Source organism: Entelurus aequoreus, linkage group LG17 (assembly GCF_033978785.1).
Source record: "Entelurus aequoreus isolate RoL-2023_Sb linkage group LG17, RoL_Eaeq_v1.1, whole genome shotgun sequence".
In the NCBI taxonomy this organism is placed as follows: Eukaryota; Metazoa; Chordata; class Actinopteri; order Syngnathiformes; family Syngnathidae; genus Entelurus; species Entelurus aequoreus.
In genome coordinates, this window is record NC_084747.1 from 13,448,971 (window position 1) to 13,461,017 (window position 12,047).

The following is a 12,047-nucleotide window of genomic DNA, read 5'->3' on the forward strand; positions in this document are numbered from 1 at the left end:
TTCACCTCTACCACCTGCTCCCTCCCCTCCAAGTAAGACTGCATCCAGCTCCAAGAGGTTTTGTTAAATCCGATTGCTCTGAGCTTATCCAACAGTATAGCGTGGTTAACGGTGTCAAAGGCCTTCTGAAGGTCCAGCATGACCATGCCGCAGTATTTGCCCGCGTCCACCTCATGTTTGATGTGGTCGGTCAGATAGAGAAGGCATGTGTCAGTGGAGTGGTTAGTTCTGAAGCCGGATTGGAATTTGTACATGAGTTTATTAGTGGCAAGGTAACTATCGACCTGTTCATAAACTATTTTCCCCATTACTTTCGAAATGGAGCTGAGAATAGAAACAGGTCGGTAGTTGCCAGGTTCCAATTTGCTTCCTTTTTTAAAGAAAGGTGGAAAAGTGCAAGATTTTACGAAACGAGGAGAAAATCAGCTTATGTATCATTTTATTTGTATCGAAGAAAATAAATCAAACATTTTAAATATCGCAACACTTTGACCATGAAAAAACTCAGAAAAGTAAGGAGTGGAGGAGGTGACGTCATATTCACACATGCGCAGAACCGACCGTACTTCCGGTAGTGAAAGGCCAGGTGGCGAGCAAGATGGCGGACTGAGTGGCTGTAGCGTCCCCGTTTGTAAATGACCACATAACTGCAAATGTAGAAACAAATACATACATTATTCGTCTTTTCTTAAGCCCACCAAATGGAAATTGAGTGTGGAGCGATGGAGTGTTACCTGAAGTGAAGATTGAAGACGTGATAGAAGATGGCCGACTACTGCTATGCTAGGATGGCGACGTCCGCTAAAAGAGAACATGAAGGAGAATCTGCGCCTCCAACGGAGATAAAGACGAAAACTGCAGTTAAAGATGAGCGAGTGGAAGTTTCCAATAACGTCATTTTGGAGACTATCGTGAGCCCTCAAAAGAGCGTTGATGAGACATTAGCCGACTTTGTTGAAGAATGTAAAGAAAGAGTCGCCATGATTGTTAGCTTGAAGAAGGCAGTGGAGTTCACATCAGAGGAGATGAAAGAATGCAAAAGTCAAATGAAGAAAGTGGAAGAGCAAAACAAGCGCTTGTGTCAAAAAAAGAGTGAAGAAGAGAAGACTGGACCACATGTCTACATCAACGTGCAGAGGATTGGAGGTAATAAAGAACAATAATAATAGGATTACTGTCAACTTTTGATTGGGAAGTTCTCCACAAGTGTGAAGTGAATTATATTTATATAGCGCTTTTTCTCTAGTACTCAAAGCGCTTTACATAGTGAAAGCCAATATCTAAGTTACATTTAAACCAGTGTGGGTGGCACCGGGAGCAGGTGGGTAAAGTGTCTTGCCCAAGGACACAACGACAGTGACTAGGATGGCGGAAGCGGGGATCGAACCTGCAACCCTCAAATTTCTGGCACGGAGTGTCACAGCTCATAAAGTCACAGAAAGTTACTCTCGCGAATTTAAATAAATTGCTCGTTTGTTTTACCTGTTGTAATCTCAAATATATTTTGGATCATTGAACGTTGCGGGAATACAATATATTGTAAAATAATATAAAAACGTTTCTTAAATTGCAAAAGACAAACATCGTCTTGTATATTTCTCAGAGAAAATCAAATTGACCCCTAAAACTTAAAAAAAAAAAAAATCCTGGGAATATGGTGATTTAGAACTTCATCATAACTCATTGGATTAAAGTTAAAGTACCAATGATTGTAACACACACTAGGTGTGGTGAAATTATTCTCTGCATTTGACCCATCACCCTTGTTCCACCCCCTGGGAGGTGAGGGGAGCAGCGGGCAGCAGCGGTGGCCGCGCCCGGGAATCATTTTTGGTGCTTTAACCCCCAATTCCAACCCTTGATGCTGAGTGCCAAGCACACTGTAAAAAAAAAAAGTTGAGAAAACGCACATTTTCAAGGCAACATGATGCAACAAGATGTTTGCGTTTTCTCAACTTTTGACTACTATTGTTGACTTAACTAAGATTTACAAGTTATAAATAATAAATGATAAATGGGTTGTACTTGTATAGCACTTTTCTACCTTCAAGGTACTCAAAGCGCTTTGACAGTAGTTCCACATTTACCCATTCACACACACATTCACACACTGATGGAGGGAGCTGCCATGCAAGGCGCTAACCAGCAGCCATCAGAGGCAAAGGGTGAAGTGTCTTGCCCAAGGACACAACGGACGTGACTAGGAAGGTAGAAGGTGGGAATTGAACCCCAGTAACCAGCAACACTCCGATTGATGGCACAGCCACTCTACCAACTTCGCCACGCCGTCGCCACACAGTTGATATAAGAGTTATGTCAACTCGGATCTTCTTGTCAGTCATATCACATATGATCTCAAGTTAATATTCCATATGATTTGTGACTTTATTCTTTGGTAAAACGGACCAAACTCGCCACAAAATTAACTACAAGATAGATTTTTCAAAAAAGATTTGAAAGATCCGAGTTGACATAACTCTTATCTCCACTTGTAAATCTTAGTTAAGTCAACAATAGTAGTCAAAAGTTGAGAAAACACAAAAATCTTGTTGCATCATGTTGCCTTGAAAATTTGCGTTTTCTCAACTTTTTTTTTTTTTACAGTGCAGGGAGGTAATTGCTCCCATTTTTATAGTCTTTGGTATGACTCGGCCGGGGTTTGAACTAGGGCTGGGCGATATGGCCTTTTTTTAATATCTCGATATTTGTAGGCCATATCGTGATACACGATATATATCTGGATATTTTGCCTTAGCCTTGAATGAACACTTGATACATATAATCACAGCAGTATGATGATTCTATGTGTCTACATTAAAACATTCTTCTTCATACTGCATTAATATATGCTACTTTTAAACTTTCATGCAGAGAGGGAAACCACAACTAAGTCAATTTAGCAAAAGTTTATTCATTAAACAGTTATTAAGCAGTGGCACAAACATTCATGTCATTTCCAAAACAGAAAGTGCAAGATTGTCAGGGACATTTTAAAAGAAGCTATGAGTGCACTTTTGTGCATGATGTCACTAAGATGACATATCAAAACAACACTAAATTAAAGTGCACTTTTTGTACAGAACGCCACTACAATTGTTTAAAACAAATAAAGTGCACTTTTGTGCATGATGTCACACAAGATATTTCAATAAGTGTCACATAAAAATGAGCTGCATAATAGGAAATCAAATAGTGTATGTCCTTCGCTATGTGGTAGGTTCCTGCGGACGTTATCTCCTTCTGTTGTTGACTATTTTTTTCATACAGTGTTGATGTGGAAATGGTTGCCTCTGCATTTTGTGGGTGTGGCACCGAACGGAGATGTTGACATGCGGAGTAAGCACTCTTCATTCTCTAGCAGGTGACTTTTCAAATGATGCTACATATTAGCAGTAATGCTACTTTTTGTAGCAACGCTTTTGCCCCACACTCGACAAATTACGGTTGTCTGTTCGACATATTCCCGCTTGAAGCCAAACCACCGCCAGACGATGGATCCCCTTCTGTTTTTGTTAAGAATTAATTCTTCCTTCATTTGTTACCAGATTTGCACCTTCTTTCTCTCTTATTACCACTCGCACCACAGCTAACTTTAGCCATGCTGCTACCTCTCTGCTCCGCGAGGGCGTATACGTACGTATGTGACGTATGTAAGAAGGTGCGCTTGTTTATGTCTCTGTGAGAAGGAGAGACAACAAAGAGTGGGAAGAGCCTGTAGTGTAATGCCCACAGCTAAAAGCAACTGCGTGAGAACGTATACTCGAATATCACGATATAGTCATAGTGTCCCTGTATCCAGTATTTATTTCACAGTCACACTGCTTGATTACTGAATCAATTTAAACTCACTGAATCGTTTCAGATCATTTTGTTGTATATAAACTAATATTGTCACTGAATCATAATGGCAACCAATAATTATTAATCAAATCGAATTGTTAAAACTAATCGTTACAACGCTGTACTATATTGATTTGGTTCCCCACGCTGGTTTGTAGTATCTTAATGTGTGTGAAAGTTTCCCTCTGGTGTGGGTTCTCCTGGCCGACAGATCTTCGGGAGACCGGTAGATCGTTTGAATCAAAATTTTTTATTCTCATGCAGCAATATATGTTCTTTTTCTTCTAAGTCTCGCGTCTCTCGCCCTCGCTCCAACTCCTCGACCTCGCTCCAATTCCAACTCCCCTGTCTCGTTCCGGCTGCTGCTAATAAAGGCGACAGGTGATTAGATAACAAGGCCCACCTGGGCCATCTACTCACCTGTCGCTGTCTTCGGGGCCGGTCTTTGCACACCCCGTTCCGCGGCAGGTCCGCAGGCCACGCCCCCCCTCCACAATGTGCATTGAAACAGATGTTTTCTACTTTTCTGTTATTCTATCTTCATTTGACCGAGTCTAAGCCAAGTCATGTAAACATTGATCCATCATTCTGGCAAGGCACTAAATGGATGGCCTTGAAACACTACACACACATACAGTACATAGAAGAAAGTCTGTAAAGTGTTGTTTGTGTCTCACAGAAGAACTTCCCCCTCAGTTAGGGGCGAGCTCCACTTTGAAGCAGGAGACTCCACAACCACCCTGCATTGAAAAGGAAGAGGAGGAACTCTGCATCACTCAGGAGGGAGAGTGTCTTCTAGGACCACAGGAGGCTGATCTCACCAAGTTGCCACTGACTTTTGTCTCTGTGAAGACTGAAGATGATGAAGAGAAACCACAACTACACAACCTCTTAGCTCCACTATCAGATAGTGAGGCTGAAGACGAGGTTGAAGAAGCTTTGAGCAGCGATACAGACTGGGTAGGTGACGTGACGACTCGCACTCACAACAAATGCTCTAAAAAGAAGAGAGGAGAGAGGAGAACTAATACTGTTAACAAATGCTCTGGATGCTCTAAAAAGAAGACGGACACAAAACGATTCAGCTGCTCAGTTTGTGCTAAAAGCTTTACTCGAAAGAGCTATTTGAGGCCACACATGAGAACGCACACAGGAGAAAAACCATTCTACTGTTCAGTTTGCGGTAAAAGCTTTAGTATGAAGAGCAACTTGACTGATCACATGAGAAAACACACAGGAGAGAATCCATTTGATTGTTCAGTGTGCGGGAGAAGTTTTTGCCGATACAAGTATTTGATTGAACACATGAGAATAACACACAGGCAAAACATTTAACTGTTCAGTTTGTGGTTAAAGCTTTTCTCGAAACAGTGTTTTGACTCTGCAGTGAGAACACACATGAGTGAAAAAAACATTTAGTTGTTCAGTGTGCTGTAAAAGGTTCCATCATAGTGCAGATGCAGTAAAACACATAAGAACACACGCGGTAGATAACAAATGAGCTGTTTAGGTTGTAGCGACATCCACCCAAATTTACCTTCCTTAAAATAAGTTCACTTTTTCTTTCACAAATTTCTGAGGTATTCATACAAATCAGGATTATTCAGAGCTTCGTCTTATCTTCTTACAGTAGCTTTTAATATCATTATTGAAATCATTTCTGCAGGTGTTTAAATATGTTTACTACCATTTTATGGAATTATTTTGGTTTATGTGACGTCACGTGGGTTCACTTCCTGTCGTATGTGGACAGGTGTAGGAATCTTCATATTTACCTTTACTGTGCAGTAGTCATGTTTTAGTATCTTGCTTTATTGTTTTAATAGTAATGGTAGTCTGGCAATATTTTGCATCACTTTAAAAATCTATAGAATAATTTTTTTTTATTATCACATTGTTGTCGTTTTGAAAGACATATTACTGAATTGTTTAGTGTATAATGCTTTGTACGGCTTTTTTATTGAAATAAAGATTAGATTTTTTTATTGTTGTTTATATTTATCGGTCTCTTCTAAGGGAGCACAGCCTGTAGGTTCAGTGTGCCCAACTGAATATCTTATACGCTCAGGCAGTAATGTGTTTATACAAGTTTATATTGGGTTATGATGTTTGTAATGGGTATAGACATTAATGTGTCTTGCATTCATGTTTGAATTTAAATAGCAATTAGCGCCTCAGCTGCTAGTTAGTGATTAGTAGCGCTATGGGTGTTAGCTGGTACTAAGCGTTATGCACACTAGTTTGCTTCTCTCGAAAAAGAGCAGTATCGTCAGTCTGTGAGTCTATTGACGTGCGCTTATTAATCACAAATGTGCGATCATTTTAATTTGAAACAATAATACGTTGGGAAGACTATGTCTCCTGGTTGGCCTGGCAACGGGCTGGGGAGAGGGAAGTCTGGGCTTCCCTGCTTAGGCTGCTGCCCCCGTGACCCGACCTCAGATAAGCGGAATAAGATGGATGGAATACTGTCGGAAATGGTACGAAATTTTAGACCACAAGTACAGTAGTTTATACATAAAAATAAATAGAATAGGATAGAAATAGCATTGGTTAAAGGCCTACTGAAAGCCACTACTACCGACCACGCAGTCTGATAGTTTATGTATCAATGATGAAATATTAACATTGCAACACATGCCAATATGGCCGGGTTAACTTATAAAGTGCAATTTTAAATTTCCCGCGAAACTTCCGGTTGAAAACGTCTCGGTATGATGACGTATGCGTGTGACGTCACGGAGTGAACGGAAGTATTCGGACCCCGTTGGATCCAATACAAAAAGCTCTGTTTTCACCACATAATTCCACAGTATTCTGGACATCTGTGTTGGTGAATCTTTTGCAATTTGTTTAATGAACAATGAAGACTGCAAAGAAGAAAGCTGTAGGTGGGATCGGTGTATTAGCGGCGGACTACAGCAACACAACCAGGAGGACTTTGAGATGGATAGCAGACGCGCTAGCCGCCGACCTCACCTTGACTTCCTCTGTCTCCGAGCCGCCGACCGCCTCTATGATCGGGTGAAGTCCTTCGTCGCTCCGTCGATCGCTGGAACGCAGGTGAGCACGGGTGTTGATGAGCAGATGAGGGCTGGCTGGCGTAGGTGGATAGCTAATGTTTTTAGCATAGCTCTGTCAAGGTCCCGTAGCTAAGTTAGCTTCAATGGCGTTGTTAGCAACAGCATTGTTAAGTTTCGACAGGCTGGAAAGCATTAACCGTGTAGTTACATGTCCATGGTTTAATAGTATTGTTTATTTTCTGTCTATCCTTCCAGTCAGGGGTTTATTTATTTTGTTTCTATCTGCATTTAAGCACGATGCTATCATGTTAGCTCAGTAGCTAAAGAGCTTCGCCGATGTATTGTCGTGGAGATAAAAGTCACTGTGAATGTCCATTTTGCGTTCTCGACTCTCATTTTCAAGAGGATATAGTATCCGAGGTGGTTTAAAATACAAATCCGTGATCCACAATAGAAAAAGGACAAAGTGTGGAATCCAATGAGCCAGCTTGTACCTAAGTTACGGTCAGAGCGAAAAAAGATACGTCCTGCACTGCACTCTAGTCCTTCACTCTCACGTTCCTCATCCACAAATCTTTCATCCTCGCTCAAATTAATGGGGTAATCATCGCTTTCTCGGTCCGAATCGCTCTCGCTGCATTGTAAACAATGGGGAAATGTGAGGAGCCCTTCAACCTGTGACGTCACGCTACTTCCGGTACAGGCAAGGCTTTTTTTTTATCAGCGATCAAAAGTTACAAACTTTATCGTCGATGTTCTCTACTAAATCCTTTCAGCAAAAATATGGCAATATCGCGAAATGATCAAGTATAACACATTGAATGGATCTGCTATCTCCGTTTAAATTAAAAAAAATTCATTTCAGTAGGCCTTTAATATAGGAGTTATGAAAATAATACAATAGTTGTCAGGTTCAAACACTGATGACATCTATTAAACAAGACAAGAAGCAAGGAATTCAACAGAGATAGAATTAAATTTGGCTCAATTGAGGAGAGACGTCTGGGCTGTACTCTTGTACAGTCTCCAGCACGCTCTGGCGAAAGATTGTACGCCTCCTCTTTTGTTTGGACTTTCCCTAATTACATGGCAACAGCTGTTTCTAAGGGGCGGGGGTCGTAAACAGCCATCGCCTTTGATTACTACAGTTCAAAGAAAAGATCGCCTTGAGGGGAGTCAGGCCCTGCTTCCTCTCCGCTTTGTAGCTCTTGGGTCAAGACAAAATATTTCTGTGGATTACAATAGAATAAAGAAACAGAACACCTTCATGTTGCTTCCCATCCTACACAGTGGAGTTTTACAAGCCTTCTGCTTGGTAGGTTCAAAGACAGCTTTTGTCTTCTCGCCGGGAACTCGTTGAAACACAAAGTTTTGTGATAACTATTCTAACAATAATTATAAAACATAGACAATTTGTGACCCTGTAGTTCAAATACAATGTAAAAGCAATGACAGAAAACCAAATAAAAGCCCTGTTCGGCACAGTTGGGACACGTGTGCAAGTGAAGTGTCCTCGTGCAGGGATTGATGTCCATTGCTACAGAGCACCATTGGAGTTCACCAGTCTAACAGCTTCCGGGAAGAAACTGTTCCTCGGTCTGGTGGTCCTACTCCGGATGCTCTGCGGCCTCAAAGGTGATCAAAGAGAGGATCTGCAGATTACCAATCCACCAGATGTTCTACCTCCTCTCTGTACTCGGACTTATCGTTGTCTGTGATGTGTCCCACTGCTGCTGTGTCGTCTATTTATTTATTTATTTATTTACGGACGTGATGGTTTTTAAACAGTATTGTTCCTTTTGTATTAGAGTCCGCTCTGCAAAAAGGGAATCCCTAGGAGCATAGAGTTTATGGATAGGGACCCACAGTTAAAATAGACATCAACAAATAATATACTAAATAATACAATTTACTTATAAAACAACCCACTGTTGTGTGCGACCAGTTTTCCTCTCAGGGAATAAAACACACTGGTCATCCTAAATTATTTTGGATGACATACACTATATGTTGAATAATAAGGACCCCAGAGACAGAATGGCATCATACCAAGTTTTACTGAAGCTTCAGGAGACCAGCCCTTACAATGCGACAACAGCATCAGCAAGAAGAGGTCTAAATTCACACAAAAAGAGTCAGTTTATGTAGAGCGAAAACAGCCCCTCTCGCCCAGAAAGGAGCGCAGCTGGTATTTCAAAACCGATAAGGAACTGGCCAAAACAGCTCTGTGAGCCGACAGACAAAAAAAACAAAGAGTTTACTAGCGGACATAAGATAAAAGCAAGGAGTTCACGAGAAGACACACCACATGGGAAAATACTAGCTGCTTTAAACATGACTATGTATTAAGAAAGAACAATTAAAAATATCTCATTATCACACCACCCAATCCCCTTTTTACAATTACCCACCAACCTACCAACAGGATTACGTTTACAGAGAAGGAAGCTTTTATTCCACCCAATTGGTTTCAACATTTTATTATTCAAAATGGATTAGAATCTTAGCATGTTGAAGATTTGCAATAATAATACCATAGATACCAAAATATGTGACCAAGTTAAAATCGTCCGCAATGTGGGCTGTGCTAAATTTACCAAGCATAACGTAGCAATAATCTTTGGTGAAAAGGCTTTTTTTAAATATATTTAAAAAATGTGATTATTTTCTAGAGCTATCAATCTCATTCCAGATCTCCGGGCCTCTGTAGGCTATACTGAAGCTTGTACACTTCAGATGACCATGTTTCCTTCCTAATGAAGGTTTAACTACCAGAAAGACTGTCGTCATGATTCCACACCTTTCTCAAAATTTTGTGCTGAATGTAAGAGTCTTAATCTGAAAAAAATCATTCAAATAAATTCATAAAAGTAATAACATTAGATTCGGAAAAAACAGAAGCTAAAAAAATGTGATTAGTTAGTTATTTTCAACCTGGGGAAAACAATGTGTGCATCATTTTTTATTTGAATACACTAGTATATTTTTCCAAATTCAGCATCAAAATTTGATTTTTTTAGTTTCAAAGGACATTTTTTCAAGTACCGTACAAGACTTTTGGCCCTGATTTAGCATCATATAGCTCGTATTCTGACACGTGACTTCTACCCGCAAGTGAAAACCAGTGGTGGTCAACTAAGCCAAGATGGCAGCATCACGCCAACTATCTGAGTACAAAAGAGCTTAAATCTTCCTGCAAAAAGCAGATAAGGGCAAAAAAACCAAAACTATGCAATGCAATACATCCCTATACTGTATCAAAAAAAGATTTGTCGAGTGATATCAAAGATTATATGTCGGCCGTGTTCTCAGACATTTTGAACTATTGTGCTCAAGACGTCATTTTACAGGACAAAACAGATGAAAACTTGGAAAAGCGTGGAGGTCTACAACTTCTTTGTGTGTGGCTGGGTCAAAGGCATTGGTATCAAGACTCTCCCGGATAAATATGCATCGTTTTTGCTCGGGTAAGTTTGTATTTAGAATAGAATAAAATAGAATAAAAAGTACTTTATTGCTCCCTGGGGGAAATTCAGCACCACAGTTTGCTCACAATAGACAATAACACTTAGGTATTTTTTACATGTGAATAATATAAATACAGTCTATTATACAGCATTATTCACATGTGAATAATGCTGTATAATAGACTGTATTTATATTATTCACATGTGAATAATGCTGTATAATAGACTGTATTTATGTTATTCACATGTGAATAATGCTGTATAATAGACTGTATTTATATCATTCACATGTGAATAAAGCTGTATAATAGACTGTATTTATATTATTCACATGTGAATAATGCTGTATAATATACTGTATTTATGTTATTCACATGTGAATAATGCTGTATAATAGACTGTATTTATATTATTCACATGTGAATAATGCTGTATAATAGACTGTATTTATGTTATTCACATGTGAATAATGCTGTATAATAGACTGTATTTATATTATTCACATGTGAATAATGCTGTATAATAGACTGTATTTATATTATTCACATGTGAATAATGCTGTATAATAGACTGTATTTATGTTATTCACATGTGAATAATGCTGTATAATAGACTGTATTTATGTTATTCACATGTGAATAATGCTGTATAATAGACTGTATTTATATTATTCACATGTGAATAATGCTGTATAATAGACTGTATTTATGTTATTCACATGTGAATAATGCTGTATAATAGACTGTATTTATATTATTCACATGTGAATAATGCTGGATAATAGACTGTATTTATGTTATTCACATGTGAATAATGCTGTATAATAGACTGTATTTATATTATTCACATGTGAATAATGCTGTATAATAGACTGTATTTATATTATTCACATGTGAATAATGCTGTATAATAGACTGTATTTATGTTATTCACATGTGAATAATGCTGTATAATAGACTGTATTTATGTTATTCACATGTGAATAATGCTGTATAATAGACTGTATTTATGTTATTCACATGTGAATAATGCTGTATAATAGACTGTATTTATATTATTCACATGTGAATAATGCTGTATAATAGACTGTATTTATGTTATTCACATGTGAATAATGCTGTATAATAGACTGTATTTATATTATTCACATGTGAATAATGCTGGATAATAGACTGTATTTATGTTATTCACATGTGAATAATGCTGTATAATAGACTGTATTTATATTATTCACATGTGAATAATGCTGTATAATAGACTGTATTTATATTATTCACATGTGAATAATGCTGTATAATAGACTGTATTTATGTTATTCACATGTGAATAATGCTGTATAATAGACTGTATTTATGTTATTCACATGTGAATAATGCTGTATAATAGACTTTATTTATATTATTCACATGTGAATAATGCTGTATAATAGACTGTATTTATGTTATTCACATGTGAATAATGCTGTATAATAGACTGTATTTATATTATTCACATGTGAATAATGCTGTATAATAGACTGTATTTATATTATTCACATGTGAATAATGCTGTATAATAGACTGTATTTATGTTATTCACATGTGAATAATGCTGTATAATAGACTGTATTTATGTTATTCACATGTGAATAATGCTGTATAATAGACTGTATTTATAGTATTCACATGTGAATAATGCTGTATAATAGACTGTATTTATGTTATTCACATGTGAATAA

The 12,047-nt window shown here is 38.2% G+C and overlaps 1 protein-coding gene across 3 annotated transcripts in view; it reads left to right on the forward strand.

Annotated features, from left to right (window-relative positions):
- The first annotated feature begins 544 nt into the window (after nucleotides 1-544).
- Nucleotides 545-12,047, forward strand: part of LOC133632454 (zinc finger protein ZFP2-like) — a 56,723-nt gene continuing 45,220 nt past the window's right edge. For 2 of the 3 annotated variants that reach the window (XM_062024868.1, XM_062024870.1), the window contains exon 1: nucleotides 545-1,146. In XM_062024868.1, coding sequence (XP_061880852.1) covers nucleotides 765-1,146 — 382 coding nt within the window. In that variant the 5' untranslated portion in view covers nucleotides 545-764. Of the gene's footprint in view, nucleotides 1,147-4,519; nucleotides 5,807-12,047 lie in introns of those variants that run through there. The other variant, XM_062024869.1, reaches the window with a different exon arrangement.